The sequence below is a fragment of the Orycteropus afer genome, unplaced genomic scaffold, assembly GCF_000298275.1.
Source record: "Orycteropus afer afer isolate SDZICR_OR568_19922 unplaced genomic scaffold, OryAfe1.0 scaffold00026, whole genome shotgun sequence".
Classification (NCBI taxonomy): Eukaryota; Metazoa; Chordata; class Mammalia; order Tubulidentata; family Orycteropodidae; genus Orycteropus; species Orycteropus afer.
This window is the reverse complement of record NW_006921613.1, coordinates 7,555,136-7,579,199: the sequence shown is the minus strand read 5'-3', so window position 1 is coordinate 7,579,199 and position 24,064 is coordinate 7,555,136. Positions and strand designations below refer to the sequence as shown.

The window sequence follows — 24,064 nt, the reverse complement described above, 5'->3', positions numbered from 1 at the left end:
TGTTTGTCCTCTGTGATTTACTTATTTCACTCAGCATAATGTCCTCCAAGTTCACCCACATTATGTATTGTTTTGCAGATTCTATGTTATACTTTAGGGTTGCGTAGTATTCCATTGTGTGTATGTACCATAGTTTGGTTATCCATTCTTCAGCTGATGGACACCTAGGTTGTTTCCATCTTTCGGGTATTGTAAATAGTGCTGCGATGAACATGGGTGTGCATATGTCTGTTCTTGTCCTGGCTCTCACTTCTTTAAGATGTATACCTAGTAATGGAATGTCTGGGTCAAATGGTATTTCTAATTCCAACTTTTTAAGGAATCCCCATACTGCTTTCCATAATGGTTGTATAATTTTACACTCCCACCAGCAGTGTATGAGAGTCCAAGTCTCTCCACTTTCTCATCAGCATTTGTTATTTCCTGTCTTGTTGAACTTTGTTATTAGTGCTGGGGCAAGATGATATCTCATCTCTTAGTGCTTTTTGAATGTGTAAAACATAGATATACCAGCATAGAAGCCTCAGTTTTTACAGTGGCCTCTTGGAGAGAATTTTCTTTTCTAGTCCTAGAGGCAGAGCTGTAGGACTCTGTAAGGCACTAGGTTTTCCTACAGTATTTACCTCAACCAGTTACTGTAGGAAAGGGACCATAAAGACATGTGAATGATACAAATCTGTTAATTCCACAAAATATAATGCTTTATATTTAACTTAAATAAAAGCTAAAACTTCTTTACTGAGGAATCTAATTGCTGATCATGGAAAGACTAATATTTGAATAATTTCTGAAAACTACCTGCTTAAAATACAGTTAATATACTATATGGGATAATCTGGTCATGTGAACTATTGCTGTAGTCACATAAAACACATAGATATATTTTATTGCAAAGAAAATTATAAAAGATACCCTATTCAACCAAACACAAACCTGATACTGGTAAACTGGGTACAGATTAAAGATAGAGTTGATTGATTTGCATATATTTCCTCATGTACTAAGCAGTCAACTTGATAAAGCAGGAAGTTTAAAACTTACGGAAAAGTAAATAAAATCATCAATAAGGGAAATTCATGTAACTTCATCATAAATGAATTTCTTTCACTTCTTTTCTGTAGATCTTCAGTTTTAAAGAGAGAGAAGTTTGAAAACTATTGTTTTTTGGGGTTAGAATATTATAATTCTACTGCAAATAAAATATCTTTTAAACAGGACAAGTGAATTAATGTATGATGTTCTTGATGAATCCTTACGAAGAGCCGAGTTAAATCACAATATCACATATGGTAGGTAATGTATGTATATGCTACTCTAATGACTAAAGGTACTTTAAGTGTCACAGCTAAATCGGTGTTAGAATGCTGTTAAGTTCTGATTGAATTTTATACATTGATTTTTAAGGTGATTCTTTGTGTTTTTTTTTAAATGTGAGCATTGAATAACTAATTGAAATAATTTGAAATTATGGCATTGTTCTAGATGTTGACTTAAATTGGTAATTATGCTTTCCTTCTTACTGAAAACATTCATCAAGCATGTAATTAACTGTGAAGATAATCCAGCAGATCAGTTCCATATTTTGTAAAAGTTTATATTTGAAGATAATGCTTAAATAATCAGTCAACTAATTGTCAAATATTTATTAAATTTCTGTTGTTTGTCAGGTTCTGTGTAAAGTACTTGGAATACAGCTGTGAATAAAACAATATTGTGGGACTCACAGATAAGATGTATAAAAAAGGGACAAGTATTATTGCAAAGAGAATTGCAGAGTGCTGTGGGGAAAATCTAGCAGCTAGCCTTAGGTGAGGGGGAGAACAAGGAAGGTTTTCCGGAGAAAATGATATTTGAATGACACCTGAAGAGTGGGTAGGATATAGAGAAATATATAAAAGTGTGGAATAACAACATACTATTTTGTGAAGAGACAGTAAATAACTTATGCTTTATACAATTTAAAAAAGTAAGTTAGTGATAAAGAGACAAGATTAAGTAGGAAGAGGTGGCTAGAAAATTGAGAAAGTAACAACAACAAAACCTTCCAAGTTGAATGGTCAGAGAGAAGAACTATTAGTTTTTGTTTTTGGTAAGTCTGAAATCTCAGTGAAAAAATTGGTATTTTGAGGTTATTTAAAAGGTAGAAGTAAAATAGTTTGAATTTTGCATCTTTTAGAGAAGAGCAGTCTAAGAGACATGAGAGACATAGTTCAAATGAGGAAGTCATTTCTTAATCTGGTAATATACCGTTCGTTAAGTCTGGATGAGGAACATTACTTTCCTTTCAAACAATGGTAAACTACCGTGCATCTTTAAGAAAATGGTTGTAGAAGTATTGGATAGACCAGAGGGCAGAAACTAAACTAATTTCGAAAGCTTGACAAAGACACAATAGGAATCAGGAGAAAGGATTGCATGCAGGAGACTCGTACAGGAAAAATAACGCATATGGTAGTGAATTGCGATAGTAAACTTTGAAGGCAGATTTATGTTTTGCATGTATAAATGGTAATTAAGGCAATGAGAATGGTTTGTTCATGTGTTCAACCAGTATCTGTTGAATGCTTACCAAACAAAACCTTGATTTGTAAACTAGATACACATTGAAGCAGAGAGTTGATTGGCCTTCTGTATTTCTCCATGCTGTGAGAGATAAAAGGAATAAGATAGACATGGGTCTTGCCCTTATGAGTATGTAGTATAATGAACAGTTGATATTATTTAGATTACTGATACGTGTTATTGTTGTAAGGTGCCACTGAGTTGGCTCTGACTCATAGCAACCCTGTGTACAACAGAGTGAAACACTGCCCAGTCCTGTGCCAGCCTCACAGTCCTTGCCATACCTGGGCTTGTCGTTGCAGCCACTGTGTCAGTCCATCTTGTTGAGGGCCTTCCCCTTTTTCGTTGACCCACCACTTTACTAAGCATGATATCCTTCTCTAGGGAATGATCCCTTCTGACAACATGACCAAAGTAGGTGAGACGAAGTCTGGCCGTTCTCACTTCCAAGGAGCATTGTGGCTGCACTTCTTCCAGGACAGATTTGTTAGTTTTCTTAGCAGTCCATGGTACTTTTCAGTATTCTTCACCAACACCACAACTCAAAAGCATCAACTCTTCTTCAGTCTTACTTATTCATTGTCCAGCACTCACATGCATATGAGGTAATTAAAAATACCATGGTTTGGGTTAGGCGCAGGAGCTCTGGTAGCGTAGTGAGTAAGGCATTTGACTGCTAACCAGAGGGCTGGCTATTCAAACCCACCAGCCACTTCTCAGAAGGAAGATTGGGTGGGTGATCTACTTCCATAGTGATACTGCCTTGGAAACCCAAGGAGGGGTCACTATGAGTCAGATCTGACTCCATGGCAGTGAGTTTGGTTTTTTTTGGTTTGGGTTAGGTGTACCTTAGTCTTCAAGGAGACATCCAAATGCATAGTGAGGAGAATAAAGGGCCAGAGACAAGGGTGACCCTTATTGAGGTTGGTGGTTTGGTTAGAAGTGGTTAGAAAAGTGCAGGCAACTAAAGTAAGTTAAAATGTTTTGTTTGAGATACAGTTAGTGTCTAGGATAGAATTTGAAGTGATCTTAAGGGATTCTGTTTAATATTACTTGAGAATCTGCTTTTTGTTTTGTTTTGCTTTTTGTTTGCGAAAGTTACTATTTTCTTATAGTTGACATTTTGGCTTTAATTATTTTTATTTTTTTTTTGAATAGGTAATATATGCACATGGTTCAAAATTCAAAAGGTTCAAAAGGGTATACAATGAACAGTAAGTCTCCCTTCCATATTTATCAGCCACCACCCAGTTTCCTTTTCTGGAGACACCACTGTTAACCTTTTGATTTGGAGAATACTGTATACCTGAGGAAAATTATTATTTTTTTTTCTTTATGCTATTACTAGGACACTTTTCTGAAAATTACTTGAACTAACACCAATTTGTTTCTTGGTAGGCTGTCAATCAGTCTTTCAATTTGTTACACAAACCTCATAATTTCTGTTGTTTTATATCCTTTAGTTATTATTTCTTTGTTATACTTTTATTTACATTTTGTAGTGATACAGTTTAGAGTTTATATTGACTATATCAAATGGTAGAGTACTCTCAAGTGACCCTAATATAAATCTTTATTTTATTGTTTAAGAATGTGAATTTTAAATTATCAGCTTTGTAAGGGCAAGGACTATGTCTTATTGGCCACCATGTCGTCAGTATCTGGCACTGAGATAGTTGATGATTAATACGATTTAATTGAATTAAAAGAAGAGAAAGTTACTAATTTTTTTTGTTAGCTAATTGGGTTTTATTGTTAATACTTTATAAACCATATTTTTATAACTGTTCCATTGTTACAACTTTCCTTAGTGTCAAATGAAGAAATAAATCACATCAAAGACATTTGTTGAGTATCTGCTATGTGCCAGGCATTGTATAAAGTTGTATAGAGGGTATGAAGAAGTATAAGATGTAATCTTTATATTTGAGGAGTACACATATAATGGAAGAACAGCTTATTCAGGAAAGCATAATAACAGTATAAAGCAGAATACAAAGGGAGTTTTGTTGTTGTTAGGTACTATCAAGTTGCTTCTGACTCATAGTGACCCTATGTACAACAGGATGAAACAGTCCTATTTTGATGTTTCCTGCATCGTTCAATATTTTGCTTATAGACTCCTTCTGTATTGCATCTCGAGGCTTGAATTTTTTCAGCTTGAGAAATACTGAGCATGTTCTTCCCCTTTGATTTTCTAACTCTAGATGTTTGTAAATTTCATTATACTACTTCACTTTTAGTACAGGAATAAATATTATAGTAGATCAGAAGAGGTAGAGATCACCATGGGCTGGAGGATGATGATCAAGATTTATCGATATGATAGGAACCTGAGAGATAGTTAGGATTTAGATAGGCAGAAGGAGATTCTAGTAAAGAAAACATGAGAAAAGTACATAAGTAGGGATGTTTAGAACAGTTTCAGAGAACAGTGAGTCCACTAGCCTGAATGGAGGGTTTGTCTTTATCAGTGGAAAGGCTGTACTATGGAGCTTCTCTTATGGCAGCTAAAGGAGTTTGGACTTTATAAATTTGGAAGTCATGGAAGATATTTGGACAGAGTACTGATAAGATGAGAATGGCATTTTCAGGAAACTGAGTTGGGAGGACTGTATAGAATGGGGAGGTGATACAAATGGTTAATATACTCAGCTGCTAACTGAAAGGTCAGAGGTGTAAGTCCCCTTGGGCACCTCAGAAGAAAAGCCTGGAAGTCGACTTCAGAATAATCAGCCACTGAGAACTTTTTGGAGTGCAGTTCTACTTTGACATACATGGGGTCCTGTGAGTTGGAACTAACTCAAGAGCAACTTGTTCATGTAGAGTACAAGGGACAGAACCATCAAGTACTGTGCCTTATACTTCCTGCTAAGTACAGCTAAATCCTGAACATTATTTAAAACAAACATGAATTTGAAAGGTGGCAAAAAGAAGGCAAACCATCCAGGGACCTTGAGACCCAAGGAACAAGGTGGAGCTGAGTTCTGTGGATTTAATTTTTTACTCATATATCCCAGACTGGGTACTGGAGAAGTCAGCAACCTAAAAACATAAATAAGTGAGACAAAAAATAACTAAGAAAAGCTAGTTCCCTCCAGCCTAAGGACCAGGAAGGAGGAGGCAGCATAGCAACACAGAAACTTAGACACTACCCTGTTGCTCCAGCCACGCACCACATAGAGACAACTGTGGCCCCACCCCTGCTAGCAAAGGCCAGATAGAAGGCCAAGATTTCTACCCTCATCAGACTGTAATGAGGTGTCCCAATCTCACAGCTTTGGTGATATTAGAGAAGATCAATGGGGAGCCAAGATCCTGCTGAGTGGTAAAGAGAGGAGCCCTGGTAGAGTAGTGGTTAAAGCATTCGGCTGCTAACCAAAAGGTCGGCAGTTTGAACCTACCAGCCACCCTGCAGGCGAAAGATGGAGTAGTCTGCTCCTGTAAAGATTTATAGCCTTGGAAACTCTATGGGGAAGTTCTGCTCTGTCCTATAGAGTCCTGGTGAGTTGGAATTGGCTCGATGGCAGTGTGTTTGGGTTTTTTTGTTTGGGTGGTAAAGAAGCCCCCTCCTGCAACTTGACATTTACCATGGAGTAACTCCATATGCTGACGTGGTCAGAGGCAGCCTAATGTAGAGTTGGAGGATAAAGGGACTTGAAAATAAAAGTCCTTTAAATTCATTTTCAGTTTATTATGTCTAATGAGATTAATAATTAGTGTAAAATTTAAACATTTTAAAATTTAAAAATTTTACCTGTTTTAGTTTCCCAGAAGGCTGTGGGTGGTGCAAATGGCTAAGTGCTCAAATACTAGGTGAAAGGTTGGCAGTTTGAACCTTCCCAGAGGATTCTTGGAAGACTGGCCTGGCAATCTGCTTGCAAAAGGTCACAGCCTTGAAAACTCTATGAGCTGTTCTATTCTCCACATGTAGAGTTGTCATGAGGTGGAACTGACTTGATGGCAGCTGACAACAAGCTTCCCAGAATCTTGTGTATACATAGAAAGGTTAATGTTGTAGATGACTCAAGACAAACTCTTTTTATTAGCTAGAGAGATCTTAATGTTATAGGAAACTGTAAAGAGATATATATCAGTTATGCTAGAAAATGGAACATAATCATATTTAATCCTACTTAGGACTGTCCCATTAGTTCAAGATTTGGCAAACATTTTTTGAAAAGGGGTCCAGGTGGGGAATATTCTAGATTTTCAGGGTCACATAGGTCTCTGTTATGTATTCTTTGTTTTGTTTTTACAACCTTTTAAAAATGTAAAAAAAAACATTCTTGGTTCATAGGCTATAAAACAACAGATAGTGGACTGGTTATAGTTAGTTAGTCCTGCCTTAGTTGGGTTAGTTGACCAGTGCTCTTTGGTCAGCTTTTTAACTTTAAAAAAACAAAACAAACCACTGCCATGAGTCGATTCCAACTCATAGCAACCATGTAGAACAGAGAACTGCCTCATAGGGTTTCTAAGTCTGTAAATCTATAAAAGCAGACTGCCTTATCTTTCTCCCATGAAACAGCTGGTGAGTTCAGTCACCAACCTTTTAGTTAGCAGCTGAAAGCTTTAACCACTATACCACCAGACCTATATTTGTGTAACTTAGGAAGTCATAAAGTCAGCTTTTATCACAGCCCAAGGTACAGACATTTTATAGCACAACATCTGAATATACAGAATATCTTTACATCCAATTACTTTTTTTTTTTTTTAAATTAAAGTCACTTTTCTTCCTAAAGGAGCTCTGGTAGCATAGTACCTAAGACATATGACTGCTAACCAGAAAGCTAGTGGTTCAAACCTCCCAGCCACTCTTCAGAAGGAAGGTTGGGCAATCTACTTCCGTAGTGATAACACCTTGGAAACCCAAGGGGGGTCGCCATGAGTTGGATATGACTTGACAGCAGTGGGTTGGGTTTTTCTTCCTAAAGGAAAATTAATATTTCACATTTGTTTTTTACCCCTTATCTCTTTCTCATGGAGGGGGTTTATATAAAGCTTTTTCTTCAAAATTTTTGTATTAATTGATAGACAGCTTAGCAGTATGAAAAATAAGCAATTGAATATTTAGGATATATCTTATATATAAAGAAATCTCTGCCTTTTTATGTTTTAAACTTTTGAAAATAGAGAAGAAATGATTACATCAAGGACACTTGATATGCTTCCACTTGTAGAACTGTTTTTAAGTCTGCTGATTCCATGCTTTCACAGTGTCTCACTCCTGATACTGTGATCCATAGGACATACATAATGGTGTCTCAGTGATTCTTCTTTATCGTGGCAGATCTTCAGCTCCTTTACTCATATTTGAGAAAAAATTTTAGTGCCCACTTTGATCATCTATCATAGTTATGAGACTTTTCACCGTATCAAGAAATCAAATTTAAACACTATTGAAAGTGTTCACAACGGAGCCTTGGTGAGACAACATTCAAGTGCTTGGTTGCTAACTGAACGGTTGGGATTTTGCACTCACTCAGCTGTTGTGTGGGAGAAAGACCTGGAGATCTTCTATAAAGATTACAGCCTGGAAAACCCTGTGGGACAGTTCTGCTCTGTGACATGGAGTCATTGTGAATTGAAATTGACTCCATGGCATGTTGTAATAACAAGGTGCTCAAAAGTCTTGAAGTTAATTTTAAAGAAGTGGCAGGTGATTATATTGAAATAAATTACATCAGTTTTTATATGAATTCTAGAAACCCCTTGAGGATAAACTATTCTATGGCATTCAAGGAGTGTTAGAAGTATCTATTTCCATAGGAACAAATGACTGCACTATTTATATATTCGTTAGAATGTGAACTCCTCGAGAGCAGGGATTTTTGTTTGTTTTGTTCACTGCTGTATTCACAGCCCTAGAACAATGCCTGGCATGTAGGAGATGGTTAGTAAATACTTGTTGCATGAATAAATGTGTCATTCTTACCTACAAGTGAATATAATTCTCTTTAAATTATGATAACCTAATCCTAAAAATTTTATAAGACTGCAAACAGTCAAATTTTCCATAAATGAGATTTGTTTTTTTCAGTTAGTTTATTATGAATTCTTCATAGATATGTCCTCTTATTATGCCTTAACATGATGATCTACCATTTTTATATTTTCCTTCTCTAGCTATTCTATTTGAATGTGTGCATACAGTCTATTCTATTTATCCTAAATCAGAATTACTTGAGAAGGCTGCCAAGTGCATTGGAAAATTTGTTCTGTCACCTAAAATAAATCTCAAATATTTAGGTAAGATAACTGGCTATTTTGACCTGACTTACAAAAAGGATTTTTGAAATTTGCTGTGTATTTGTTTCAAGTCACTTTGTGTACTATATCTCTGTTTCTAGGACTGAAGGCTCTTACCTATGTTATCCAACAGGATCCCAGTCTGGCTCTTCAACACCAGATGACAATAATTGAATGCTTAGATCATCCTGATCCCATTATTAAAAGAGAGGTAAACTGTTTTTTTGATTAGTGTACATGAGGTGTTACAAGCTTTAAACTTTTAATTGGTATTATGGAGTGAGATTCTAAGGGCTAGGCAGTGTGTATACACACGTATGTGCGCATGTATTTTAACTTTTGAATGTATTTTATTTTTCCTACTAAAAAAGTAATTATGTTTATATCCACAGAAATGTTCTTAAAATATGAGTTGGAGAGGTTAGGTCCAGTTATCTGTATGGATTCATTAATAGCTTTTCAGTCCCAGTGTTGTACTGCTACCAAAAACCAAACCAAAATTACTGCTGTAAGGTCGGATCCAACCCATAGTGACCCCTCCTTGGGTTTCCAAGGCAATATCACTACAGAAGTAGACGCCCAAGCTTCCTTCCGAATTGTACTAATAGCATACCTAAATTCTGTTCTCCAGTCTTCCTGTTTGTACAAGTTAACATGTACTCTTGTAATCATATTTAAGAAGTAATTTAAGATTAATATTTTCACATTATTCTCTTTAACATGTGTAAAATGGATTAATGTATTCCCTATTGAAGGAACAGTAATGTTGAAAGAATTAATAAAATGATTTGAACTTTATGGAAGAAAAGGTATATAGTTTACTTAATTTGTTTTTTCAACTATTTCCTATTATAAAATTGCTTCAGTGTCTACTTGGGTGTCTTTACATACATTTCTATTAATTCTCATGTCTGTGTAATAAATTTCCATTTGTATGGAAAAATTGTTCTATATCCTCATTTAAAATGGTTTTTGAGACCTAGTTAAGAGCAGTGAAAAGTTTTATTTTTGATTTTAAATATAATCAAGGTAAGAAATAAGAATCTACTAAACATAACTATCTCAAAAGCAGTGAGTTAAAAATAGAGTTTATTGAGAGAACACTATTGTATTAAACAATTATTTTTAAAAGATAAGATTATCAGTTATAAATTTTAAAAGATACTTCTCTAATTTTGAGAAATTACTTTCATGTTTTTAAACTTATAAAAATTGGCACCTGCTTTGAACAAATCTGCGAAGTTTGCAGATGTGCTAATTTCTCTGTGTATGCCTCATACAAAAAAACAGGAAGGCTCCAGGGGGCAATACATACCCTGCCACTTTGGTCAGAGAAAGAGAACAGGTAACAGAGCCTGGATTTTCTTTGCATAGTTGTCTACTATAAACAGGATCTGATTTAGGTAGAGGGTTCTTACTCTAATATTTAATCATTGGACTGTCATTTAGAAGTGAGAGTCAAAGGGAGAACCTTTAAAATCAATCTGACCTGTTTGCTCTATATCCTGCTGTGACAAAAGTAGTTTGAATTCCTTGGGGAAAGTGCTGAGTATCTGAGATACACAAAAAAAGTACTGTAGTATTGTCTCTCCAATGCCATTGTCCCTTTAAACTTCGGTCAGTAGTGATAGGGTAGGAATTTTGGTCCTTGGCAGTGGAGGATGACCTGTTGCTTGTGACTGGAAGTCCCTTTTACCTGGTCATAGACCTCTCTTTTATATAGGGAAAGGTAAGGCGATAAGAAGATACAAAAGCTGAACAGAAAAGATCTCTCACTGTGCAATTCCCCACACCGTATTACATCCAATCCTGGAAATGCTAAACTGCCTGGTCTTAGATTAGGGAATGAACTTGAACACCGGTAAATGATGCTTTCTTGGTATTGCCCTTAGTCTCATATTAATTCTGGAAGCTATAATATTTTTAGAACCTCAGTCTGGGGCCTTGGAAAGGCCAGCCTAATGGGAGCTCACTCTGGTATTGGTCTTTCTTCATCTTCTTGAGATAGCAAGAATTATATTCCTCAGCACTGAGAAAGGAGCGGTAGTATATATAGTTCCCCCTTGATACCTAAGACAGTGAATGCAAACACTGCTAGGCTTTGAAGTACTTGAGCCACCAACCTTTGTCCAGCTGTTAGAGGCAGTTTACCCTTAACTGATCACATAATTAAATGAGCAGTAAACCCACTCAAGTGCCGTTTTCTGTTGTTGAGGGAATATGGAAAATAGTTATAAGATTAGATTTTGTATGTGTGCATGCTCGTGTACACATGTGTGCACTCCCATACACACACAGCCACAGGTATAAGTAATGTGCATTTAAGAGGCTGTTATTGTTTTTAGGAAATACAAACCTTTTTTTTTTTAAACTTCTTAGTCTTTATGTGGTCTGTCATGTAGAAACATCAGTTCTTAATTATCTAAATCACTAGAAGACTTTTAGCCTTTGGGATTGATCATAATTCTTTTTTTTTTTTTTTAACAATAATTTTACCTAATATTAAAATTTGCATTTCTTGAGTACTTATTGACTCAGTGCCCAGTAGCTCTTCCACATTAAAGTAGAAAAATCAACTACATTGTAAATCTATGTTACTGTCTTTATTGGTGTTATGATGAATAGTTTTATGATACTGTTTTATTTCTTTTCCTTAAATAGACTTTGGAACTTCTTTACAGAATTACTAATGCACAGAATATAACAGTTATTGTCCAGAAAATGCTTGAATATTTACATCAGAGCAAAGAAGAGTATATCATCATCAATTTGGTTGGCAAAATTGCTGAGCTGGCTGAGAAATATCCTTTGTTGGGACCATGAATCATAAAATAAGTTTAGTTACACAGTGACTTTAGAAAGATTGGTATAGATATGGTTGCTTACAAGTTGAGCTCAGAAACCCAGCAATAACTTCTATTCCTGATGTTCAAGTTTCTTTTGTCAAAAACAGAAATTTGTGCAGACTTCATACGGGATGAGTTTTTCCTGGTTCTTTGCATTTATTTAGTCAGTATTAGGAGCTCTGGTAGCATACTGGGTAAGACACTTGCCTGCTAACCAGATGGCTGGCGGTTCAAACCCACCAGCCACTCCTCGGAAGGAAGGTTGGGCAATCCTGCTTCTTAGTGATACTGCCTCGGAAACCCAAGGAGGGGTCGCTAGGAGTCGGGTTTGACTCGACAGCACATAACAACAACAACAACATGAGCAAGAAGGTAAAGGAACCTGTGCCTGGTTCCTCTTACAGATCGTCTTTCCTTCTTTCCTTTCCAGCTAAAATCCTGTTTTGTTTTGTTTTTGCTGGGATACTAAAACTTATACTTACCCTAGTTAATGCTGGAAATTGTCACAATAAAGTGGTTGGGATCCACTTACATGTTACTTTTCTTCACATTTATTTTTTAAAAGTCAGAAGAGCTTTACTAGGTTACAAGGACATTCTGTTCTTTTACATATGTCTGTTTAAATCTAAGAAAGAAAATAATGAATAACATAAAATATCTTGGAAATGGTTTAAGTATAGTTTTGTCCTAGGAAGTACTACTGTAGGTCTAGCCAGTAGAATCATAAAATTTTAGAACAGAAGAGGAACAGATTAGAAAGAAAGAAGTTAAACAATTGTTTAACTAGACACACCACAACATTTAACCTTGCTGAAGTATATATAATCTTCCATTATTTATTTGTCCCTACTTAGCTAGTTTATTTCCTATGATTTTTTCATGTTTATTAGATGCCTGTTATATGCAAGACCCAGTGCCAAGTTAGGTGACGTGAACTCAGTTTATTAGGTTCAATGAAATAAACTCTTATGGAGCACCTAGTTACATAAAACTGGGGTATAGCATAATTACTGGCAGAAGTTAACGGTAAAAATGCTTACCGAGAATGAATTGGAATTCCTTTTTTTAAAAAAATAAATTTATTATTGTAATGTGGGTGAAAGTTTACAGAGCACATTCACTCTTCATACAGCAGTTCACATACATGTTGTCTCATGACATTGACAGTTCACCCCAATGCAACACCTCCCCTCCCACTTCCTCCTGATAGTTAACCTCTTCCTGTGTCCATCCCTCCACACACTCCTGCCCTCTGAACTGTCTCCCTGTGCATAAACAGCCCTTCTTTCTCTCATGATTACTCTCTCCAAGGAATGTATCTACATCAGGTACATGTTTAACTCTTATGCCTGTCTTTTATTTGGCTAGAAACCACAGGTGTGGTAGGTTCAATGGAATTCCTTTTTAAAAGGTTGCTGCAGAAAGGATAATTTTAATAAGTGGTGTTTGGAAGTGTACTTGTTCTTGACACTGGACACATATGCTCCTGATAATGCTTGGTTTATTCAGACAATGAATGCTGTATTTTCAGTGGGAGGAGATGTAATACATCCTGATATTCCCAATAACTTTCTGAGACTTCTAGCAGAAGGTTGGTAAACAATTACATGCTGTAAGATTTTAAAATGAAATGCTTTTATTGCAGAGTCCTCAGGGAATTTAGTAGAAATTAAAATGGTATATTAATTTCTTTGTAGGTTTTGATGATGAAACAGAAGATCAACAATTAAGACTTTATGCAGTTCAGTCTTACCTCACTTTACTAGATGTGGAAAATGTGCTCTATCCACAAAGATTTCTTCAAGTTATGAGTTGGGTGAGCAAAGTACATTAAATCATAAATTTTTGTAGAAACCAAATATTAGCATAATATATTTCCTTCCAGAAGCATTCATTGATACTCCTTTAGCTGTCAGTTTCCTTTCCCAGTGGCTGCTTTCTATTACTTAACTGTTTATTGTCTGTTCTTTCTCCCTACCGTCTCACTTGCCTAGTCCTTTAAATAGTTATTTTTTAGATATCTGTCTGTATTTACAATGGATTTGTTGTATTTTCTATGTGAATTCATATTTGAATATGTGAATACTCATTTATCTGTTCTGTATTAGTTTTCTATAGCTGTATAATAATGTTACCACAAACTTAATAATTTAAAACAACACTTTATTATGTCACAGTTTCTGTGGTTCAGGAGACCAGGTGTGGCTTTACTGGGCTTTCTGCTTAGAGTCTTACAAGGCTGCAGTGAAGGCATTGGCTGGAGTTGCTGTCTCCTTTGAATGTTGAGTGGGAAAGGATCCACTTCTAGGCTTATGTGGTGGTTGGCAGAATTCAGTTACTTGCATTTCTAGTAGTGGGTTTTAATTTTTCCCTTGCTCTTAGAGGCTTCCCTCAGTTTCTTGACACATGGGCCTGCCAACATGACTGCTGCCTTCAGCAAAGCCACCAAGGGGGAGAGTATTTCTGTAAGACATGGGACACTACTTCATGTAAAATAAGCATATAATCAGGTCCATCCTTTATGTAGTATACATGAGTAGGAGCAAGTCACAGGTTTTGCCCACACTCAAAGGGAGGGATCACACATGGGCATGAACACTGAGATAGGGATCATCAGACCACCCTAGTTTCTCTGCCACATGTGCATATTGCAGATGTCTCTGTGTGATTGTCTTACAGATACATTTGTTAGGCATGCACCACTGTGTCATTCCTTGGGTCTCTAGGTCCTTTGTGGTCCACCTTCTTTTCTCCACCTTTCAGAATCTTTTAATGTTTGCCTTACATGTATAATGTCCAAGATTCTTAGGAATACTTAGCAGGAAGAATAGGGAAAAGTATGTCTGTTTTATTTTCCCAGAAGCAGAAGTCCATTGGCCATTGGTTATTGAATATGGGGCTTAGATTACCTGTTTCTTTTGAAGCTGTCTTCCATCTTTTATTATACCATTCTAGAAATCATCCTTTTATTTAAGGAGTAAACTTATTTATCCCTGTGTCGTCGTCTTCTTTCCTCTTGTTACTAGCTATAAATTCTTCTCTTGCCTTTCTCCCACCTTTCTCTTTTTTCTTGCTGGTGCTAGTATTCTACCAGAAATACTAAAATACTCCATAAATACTATTTTGGCAGGATCTCACACTCAATAAAGAATCATTTTATTAATTATTCTTAGTTCTATAGGATTATGTCACCTGAATAAGTTAATTTTAAAAAAAAAAAAAAGATATATAGCATAGTTCAGTGTTCTTTATGATCTGTTCTGTGGACCATCTACATCAGAATCACCTGATGCTTGTTCAAAGTGTATGTCTTAGATCCCTACTACAGACATACTAAATCAGAATCTCTGGGGGATAGAGCCTAGAAATGTGTATTGTTATGAAGCATCTCAGGTGACTCTTATGCATACTTGCATGCGAGAACCACTTGTTTAAATGCTTATTGGAAAATAATAACAAAATGTGTACATGCTAATAAAAACCAAAAGCCAACCTTGTAAATTCAGAAGAAGAATATGCTGCTTTATGCATTATTAATGATTAAGATGTAGAAAATCTTTTCATCTTGAGTTTCAGTTATTGGTATAAATTTGAATCTAAAATGTACAATTATATCTTTATCTAAAAATGTCTTCACCATGAGAGTATATTTAATCTAGATTAAATTCACTCTGTGCGTAGGCATTTTGCGGCATAATTTTTTATTTGTGTATAAATATCTCTTTGTTTTACTCATAGGTGTTAGGAGAGTATTCCTACCTTTTAGATAAGGAAACACCTCAGGAGGTTATAACCAGACTTTACAAGTTACTTGTGAATGGCTCCATTTCCTCAGAAACAAAAGCCTGGTTAATTGCTGCTGTGACCAAGTTGACAACCCAAGCACATTCATCTGACATAGTTGAGAGATTAATCCAGGAATATACCAGATCTTTGGATACATGTATGAGACAGCATGCATTTGAGTTAAAACATTTGCATGAGAATGTGGAACTTATGAAGAGTGTGCTTCCAGTTGATAAGAGTTGTGAAGACTTGGTGGTAAGGCATCTGCATAACATCTTTTTAAAATTGCATTGCTTTTAAATGTAGAGTAATTCTTGCATTTATGATATATCAGGAATTAACCAAAACATAGTGTCTATAGCGCTTAAGCTGAACGTTGGGAGTTTTTCTTTAGTCTGAGAACCGATTTGAGAGCTTCCATTCAGTACTGGTCCGAAATAGTTCTTTTCTGGAAAACTGCTGTGAAGAAATTTATGTTGTGACAGTCTCTTTTAATACATAGTAAAAAACTGTTCCCCGTTTTATTTTATCTATCTACCATGTAAATTTTTTTTACCACTCTAGAATCTGGCTGTCTGCTTGCCTTCTCCCAACTGCTCTCAGCCTTCTCCCAACTGCTCTCAGCCTTCCGCCAATTAGTCCATAGTACTCAGTTACTTTTCTTCCATTTAAATCATATCATTCTCTTTCTCAGATTGATGTAAACCAGAAAACTTCCAAAGAGAGCAGATTTGTTCAAATTGCTGTGTGTTAGATGTCACATAGTTGAGAAATATAAATTGCTGTTTGTTAGTTGTCAACATGATTGAGAAAAAAGACAGTATTCCTACTAATTCTGGGTTATATTTTCATGGCTTGTATTTATTTTGCACATTTCATTCATTAATTCTTGCAAAAGCTCCTTAAAGGTAGAGACTGTGCCTTAGCATTTGTTAGGGGTTCCAGAGATTATTGAAATCATGAATGAATATGCTGTACATTACTATTAAAATAGGGAGTCCATGTAGTCTTTCTTGCCTCCAATAAAATAAAGATGACATAGCCCCATCTACTTAATAATTTTGTTGAAACCAAACCTTTCTAAATTTAGAGTATGAGATGCCACTTAAATTAGTGAGGACTACCTGATGTTCTAAATTATCTGAACTTTTTGCATATACTTGATCAAATTAGTCAGAGCCAGTCTGGTTTCTGAAGCTATACCTGCTATATCATCTTGTATTTATCTCATTTTTCTTTCTCTTCTCCCTTTTTCTCTTCTTTATCCATTAATCTTTCTTCATCACTTATTTTGTTTTATTTAACCATTCTATCATGCTTTTCGATTCCTGCTGAAATTAATTTTCCATAGATTTGTGAAAAAGCATTTTTAGGTGGAAGGGGAATAGCATAATTAATCAAAGATGGTGTGTTAGCCTGAATAATCCCTCCTTCCTCCAAATGTTCCTGATTCCTGGAATCTATACATATATTGCCTTGTATGCTAACGGGACCTTGTAGGTGTGATTAAAATAAGGGTCTGTGATGGGGAGAGTATCTTGTATTATCCAGGTGGGCATGATATAATTACAAAGGTAGGCAGAAGGTCAGAGAGGAAAAGGCAAAGTGACAAGCAGAGACTGGAATGAATGTGGCCACAAGCCAAGGAATGCTGGCAGCCTCTTGAAACAGCAAGAGACAAGGAACAGATTTTTCCCTGGGGCTTCCAGAAGAAACCAGCACTGTTGACAGCTTGATTTAAGCTCCCAGCAACAGAAATCTTATAAGGACACTGTACTTCATACTGTTTTGTCTGTCTCACCTAGTAGGCTACTAGTCTCTTGAGGGTAGGAATTTTGTCTTCTTTTGTCTCAATCATAGCACCTAATATAATGCCCTGAAATACTGGATGCTTGAAAACGTGTTCTGCAATGTAGTGAAATTAATAATAACTGAAAATGACTTACATTGTTAGATTCTTAGGTGGTTAATTTGATTATAGATGTTTTAGAAATGTAGAGAGTTGGACAGCACTTTTAGGATTGAAACTTCTGTTTTTCACTTAATTTTTTTTTTAAGCATTTATGGGCTGAAATGCTCAGGTGAAAGTACAGTCAGCTGTTCAGGATATACACACACACAAACACACATACATACATATATATAAGCAGCCCTGATAGCGTAGTGCCTAAGGCACTTGACTGCTAACCAGAAGGCTGGTGGTTCAAACCCACCAGCCACTCCTCGGAAGGAAGGTTGGGCAATCTACTTCCGTGGTGATACTGCCTCGGAAACCCAAGGAGGGGTCGCTATGAGTCGGGTCCAACTCGACGACACATAACAACAACAACACCCACAACACCACACACACACACATATATATATATCAATCCTAATTTTTGCTTCATTTTAATACAGGTAGATGCTTCCTTATCTTTTCTGGATGGTTTTGTGGCTGAAGGACTCAGTCAGGGGGCCGCACCTTACAAACCTCACCACCAACGCCAAGAGGAAAAGTTTTCTCAGGAAAAGGGTAAATTTTTTTCTAATTGATGTAAAAATATATATAATACATTTGCCATTTTAACATTTTTCATGTTTATAATTTAGTGACATGGACTCCATTAATCATTTTTTGTAGTCATTACCTATATGAAAAGGGTAGTAGTTTTTCATGGGTTTATAAAAAGCTAAATTATAAGGACATAATTTTTTGTGCAATTGATACTATAATCATATGAGTAAATAACTAAGGATACCTAGTTATTAAATATTTTTAATTTATCCCTCTTTAAATCTGCTTGTGATTTTTTTCCCCTGATGAGATCTTGAGATACCCAGGGGAAAAAAGTTAGCTTAGGGGTATTTCAAAGTCATAGGTATGGACATACTCAGCATATATAGATAACTAACATAGGATGACAGCTATCCTAGAACTTGAAGACAGAATTACCATGTTGGGCACTGTTATATAGGACTGAAAAGTTTTAGAAGAAACCCTAGTTATTGAAGACTAGTTCATTTTCATCCTGAGCAGTCTTTTATTTCTTAAGTGTATTAGGATGCTTCCTTCAACAAAATAACTGGTCAGTGAGATTAGGAACAACTAAGAAAGGGAAAAATAACTTTACATTTAAGAAATGTAAGCTGTAAAGGGCTCTGTGTGTGCAAGGAGACAGCTCGGTGGACAGGAGTGCATGGGAGGGAAGGACATGGGGAAGATGTAACTATGGGGAGGAAGTGGGAAAAGAACTGTTGCATTGTGGGAAATTGCTGTCAATGTCATGAGACAAAGTGTATGTGAACTGCTGTGTGAAAAATGAATTTACTGTGTAAACTTTCACCCAAATCACTATAAAAATTAGGAAAAAAATAAAAGTAAGCTGTCAGGGAAAGATTGTTGTCATGAATGTGGTAAAGGGGAAATCATTGAGATATTTGGCTGGTGAGTGGGACATACACACATGAGTAGAAGGAGACTAGTGAATACAGTCTATTTAAGAGTTTAGAATGTCTTTTGATACAGTTTAATGCTGAGAGGTCTTTTTTTTCTCTCTCTATTCATCATTGAATGATTTTATTAAGTACTTAACTGTTTTCCAGGCTCTATGAAGCATTGAGTCCCTGGGTGGTACTTCCATGATTAGTGTGCTTAGCTGCTAACTGAAAGGTTGGAGGTTCAAGTCTCCCCAGAGGTACCTTGGAAGAAAAGGCCTGGTGATCTATTTCTGAAAAATTAGCCATTGAAAACCCTATGGATCAAGGTTCTACTCTGATGCACACGGATTGCCATGAGTCAGAATCAACTTGATGGCAACTGGTTTCTATTTTATCTCTGGGCCAGGCATATTCCAGTTTGATCCTAAAGCAAGTTATAAATGTTTATAATAGGCTTGATGCTATCTTTTTACAGAAGCATTTGCTCTTTTAAGACTTTTGATATATTATTTAGCACAGGGATACTGAATGGCATAGAAGATTCATTTCTCCTTCAAAGAGTAATCAATCTCCTTCCCATTAGCTCCTTATATTTTGAAAGAATGTAGTGGAGAAAAAAAAGTTGTACTGAATTACAATTTTGTGATCTATAACCACACTGTATATTAAGGCCTGTGACATCAAGGGATGGAGTGAAAATCTTCCCCTAGAGTTCCACAGTAGAATAAAGTGGTCTAGTTGTTGTATTTTTCAGATGTCTGAGTGCCCTTAGCTTCCAATCAGGAATAGGGGAGAGAAGGGGAGATAGTGGAGTGCCTAATTCCTGGCACTACCTGTTTTCTTTGTTAAAATCAGTTAAATAGCTGAGACAAATATAATAGCCCTGTGACAAGTTAACGAATTCCTTTGCCAAGTACATTTTGTTCTATAAAACCATCATCATAAATGGGGTTAAGCTTTCAACTTAGGCTTTTCCCTTCTACTCCCAAATCTATTTTTCCAAAAATCGTTAAAGCAAAAGTGAGATTTTTGTAGGCTTAGAATGCCTGTTATATTATGGTACAGGAAATTGGCTATGAGATAGAACATAGTAAGTACTCAGTAAAGTTCTTGTGGATAAATTGTAAGATACATGTTGGAAATGGGACTGGCTCTAACATAGAAAAAAAAGTTGAAGAAAAACAGGCTTTTTTTTTTTTTTGCCCAAAGAGGTGTTAATTCTGCAATCCTTCAAGGATCAGTTCTGGTGCTGATCTTATTTGAGAATTTTATAAATGATTTGAGAGAGTAGTAATTACATTTGTCCATTTTATAAATGATTCTTAGCTCTCTTGGGTAGAAAAATGCCAAGTTTATAAAGATAAACTTCAGGAAAATAAGTTAATAAGAATTGGCAAAAATAGATGGAGTGGATGGAAGCAAACTTTTATTAGCAGTTTCCACTCAAGAAAAGCATTTACGAATCAGTGTGCATTATTCTATTAAAACATTTTTCAGAAATGTGATGGCAATGTTAGATTAGGCTAAAAATCGTGAGGGATAATAGCAATATAATCTCTCCCCTACAAAACTATGGCTTTTGGAAAACCAGGTCAATTTTCGGTTATTTGTATGTCAAGAAATAAATAAATAATTTACAGGTGGGGATGGATCAAGGTATAAAAGAACTGCTGTATGAGGTAAGATGGAAAGAAACCAGTTGCCTTCGAGTTGTTTCCAACTCATGGTGACTGTATGTATATCAGAATAAAACTGCTCCACACGGTTTTCAATGACTGATTTTTTGGAAATAGATCTCTAGGCCTTTCTTCTGAGGCATCTCTGACTGAACTTAAACTTTCAGTCTTTCAGTTAGCACTGAGCACATCAACCATTTATGCTGCCCAGGGACTCCAAGTTAAAGGAGCTAAAGTCATGGAAGATACAAACAGGTTAAATATTGAATTACCTATGCTCTAGATAAGTTATATTATCTCTCACCTTACTTCAGTAAGTCCCAACTATGAGTAATCTTTCTGTTCTAGTCTTGTCTTGTCAGATTCATTTTCTGTATTACCATCTAAATAGCCTCTCCAAAACTGACCTCTGATTGTGCTTCTCCTCCCCTTAAAACCTTTCAGTAATTCAACAGCATATTAAAAGAGTCATATACCATGACCCAAGAGTGATTTATTCCAGGAATACAGGGATAGTTCAGTGTTAGAAAATCAATCAGTGTAATACACCACATCAGTAGAATAAAGGAAAAGAACCATATGATCACCTCTATGGATGCAGAGAAAGCATAAAATCTAACACCTTTTCGTGATGAAAACCCTAAAGAAGATTAGAATAAAATGGAAATCCCTCAGTGTGATCAGGGCTTGTCTGAAAAGCTAACAGCCGGCATTATACCTAATGGAGAAAGACTGAGAACTTTCTTTTTGAAATTGGGTACGAGACAAGGGTGCCTGCTCTCACCACTCCTACTCAATATTACATTAGAAGTCCTAGCCAGAACAATAAGAAAAGAAAAGGAAATAAACGGTATCTAAACTGGAAAAGAAGAAGTAAAATTATCTTTATTTGCAGATGATATGATCCTATATACAGAAAATCACAGAGTCCACAAGAAAACTCTAGAGCTAATAGAGAAATTTAGCAAAGTTGCTGGGTACAAGATCAACAAACAAAAATCATTCGGGTTTCTACAAACCATCAATGAGAAATCTGGGAAACAATTCCATTTACAAAAGCATTTAAGAGAACAAAATACCTAGGAATAAATTTTACCAGGGATGTGAAGGGCTTAGACCATGAAAACATTAAAAGACTACTGAAAGAGATTTAAGAATACTTAAATAATGGAAATATGCTCCATGTTCATGGATTGGAAGACTTAATATTGTTAAGATATCAACACTACCCCAAGTAATCTATAGATTCACTATAATTCCAATCATACTTCTAAAAGCCGCCTTACAGAAATAGAAGAGTCAATCCTTGTCTTTATATAGAATGACAAGAGGCCCTAAATAGCTAAAGCATGCTGAAAGACAAGAACAAAGTAGGAAGGCTCATGGTTCCTGATTTTAAAACATATTATACAGCTACAGTAATCAGAATGGCCTGGTACTGGTATAACAATAGACATATAGACCAGTGGGATAGAATTGAGAGTCCAGAAGTAAGCCCAGACATCAATGGTCAGCTGATTTTTTCAAGGATGATAAGTCATTTTGATAAGGAGTAGTCTCTTCAATAAAGGGTACTGGAAAAATTAGATTTCCACATGCAGAAAAAAATGAAACAGGATTCATACCTCACACCATACCCAAAAACAAATTCAAAATGTATTGAGGACCTACATATGCAAACTAAAACCATAAAATCTTGGAAGAATAAGCAGGGGCAGTGCTATCAGGCATAGCTTTCAACAGCGGACTATCTAAAGGTAGTATAGTGAATTGCTTAGTATGGCCCTTTAATCATAGTCTTTGTGACTCCCATCAGATGACTGGGTGGAACTATGCAAATGTGAGGTGCTTGTGGCCCAGCAAGGAGATTGGATAGCTTGTTAATAATGTTAATAAGGTACATGATACCCTTGTGTAAGTGGGATCATGGAAATAAGGTGTCTGGAACCTTAATGTGGGAATCGGTCAGTTTTGCCATCCTGCTAGGCTTAAAAGGAACCATCCCAGAGGTGGAGAGGAAGGATTTCACTACCTTCAGGAATGAAGAGCCAGGAATAGAGCGCATCTTTTGGACCTGAAATCTCTGTGCAGAACTTCCTTGACCCAGGAGATATAGACAGAGCATCAGTGTCAGAAGTGTCAGAAGTGGTAAAAAGGTTGGAGGGTGGAGGCATGTCTGACCTCTACCTCATAGGAATCAGTCTTGGGCTATTGATCTTGATCCTTCTCCCTACTTGTGAAGTTAGAGGAGGTCAAATACCACCCCTACATCCCTTTTATAGTAGTATATTAACAAAAGTACAAATAGCAAAAGACAAAGAAATGGGACATCCAAAAAATGTAAAACTTTTGTTCATCACAAGACTTTACCAAAAAAAAAGTAAAAACACAATCTACTGACTTAGAGAATACCTTCAGAAACCATATATCCAACAAGAATCTAATAACCAAAGTATATATAAAACTTCAACAGCTTAAGAACAAAAAGTGAAATGACCCAATCATGAAATGGGCAAAGTACTTGAATAGACATTTCACCAAAGAGGACATGCATATGGCCACCAGACAAATGAAAAGATGCTCAGCATCATTAGCCATCAGAGGGATGCAAATCAAAACCACAGTGAGAAACCACTTCACTACCACTAGGATCGCTACGATTTCAAATAAATAAATAAATAAATGTTGGTGAAGATGTGGGGAAATTGAATGAATACCTTACTCACTGCTGGTATGAATGCAAAATGGTACAATCATAGTTGAAAACAATATGGAGGTTCCTTAGAAAACTAAAAATAGAACTACCGTATGATCCAGCATTTCCACTTTTAGGAATCCACTTGTCATGGATTAAATAGTGGCCCCCAAAATATGTGTCAGTTTGGCTGGGCCATGATTTCTCATTAGTAGTTATGTAATGATGTAATCATTCCCCATGAGGTGATCTGATGTGATCAGCCAGTCACTTGTAAGGGGACTAGTGGGGGATGCAACTCTCTTAATCAGGTCACAGCCCTGAGCCGATGTAAGTGGAGTTTCCCTGGGGTGTAACCTGCATCATCTTTTGTCTTGCAAGAGATAAAAGAAGAGAGAATTGAGCAGAAAGGGAGGGACCTCAGTATCACCAAGAAAAAAGAGCTGGAAGCAGAGCAAACCAGGGTCCTTTGCAGCCAGGGTCTCTGTTTGTGAACCTCCTAGACCCAAGGGAAGATTAATGCCAAGACACAAGGAGATCTCCAAGATACGTTGGGCCTACGGAAAGAAGACAAGAAGTCCAAGCTACACTAAAGGCATTGGTGAAAAACAGGCCTCCAGGAATTGACGGAATACCAGTTGAGATGTTTCAACAAAAGGATGCAGTGCTGGAAGCACTCACTTGTCGATGCCAGGACATTTGGAAGATAGCTACCTAGCCACCTCACTGGAAGAGATCCGTGTTTGTGCCCATTCCAAAGAATTGTCATCCAACAGAATATGGAAATTATTGAACAATATCATTAGTATCACATGCAAGTAAAATTT

The 24,064-nt window shown here is 36.3% G+C and overlaps 1 protein-coding gene across 1 annotated transcript in view; it reads left to right on the top strand.

The window, feature by feature from the left end:
• AP4E1 (adaptor related protein complex 4 subunit epsilon 1) overlaps positions 1-24,064 on the top strand; it is a 141,911-nt gene that overhangs the window by 78,717 nt on the left and 39,130 nt on the right. Inside the window, exons 8-15 of the mRNA XM_007935178.1 lie at positions 1,216-1,289; positions 8,695-8,817; positions 8,919-9,028; positions 11,479-11,618; positions 13,142-13,254; positions 13,361-13,479; positions 15,402-15,704; positions 17,847-17,961. Coding sequence (XP_007933369.1) covers positions 1,216-1,289; positions 8,695-8,817; positions 8,919-9,028; positions 11,479-11,618; positions 13,142-13,254; positions 13,361-13,479; positions 15,402-15,704; positions 17,847-17,961 — 1,097 coding nt within the window. The remainder of the gene's footprint in view (positions 1-1,215; positions 1,290-8,694; positions 8,818-8,918; positions 9,029-11,478; positions 11,619-13,141; positions 13,255-13,360; positions 13,480-15,401; positions 15,705-17,846; positions 17,962-24,064) is intronic.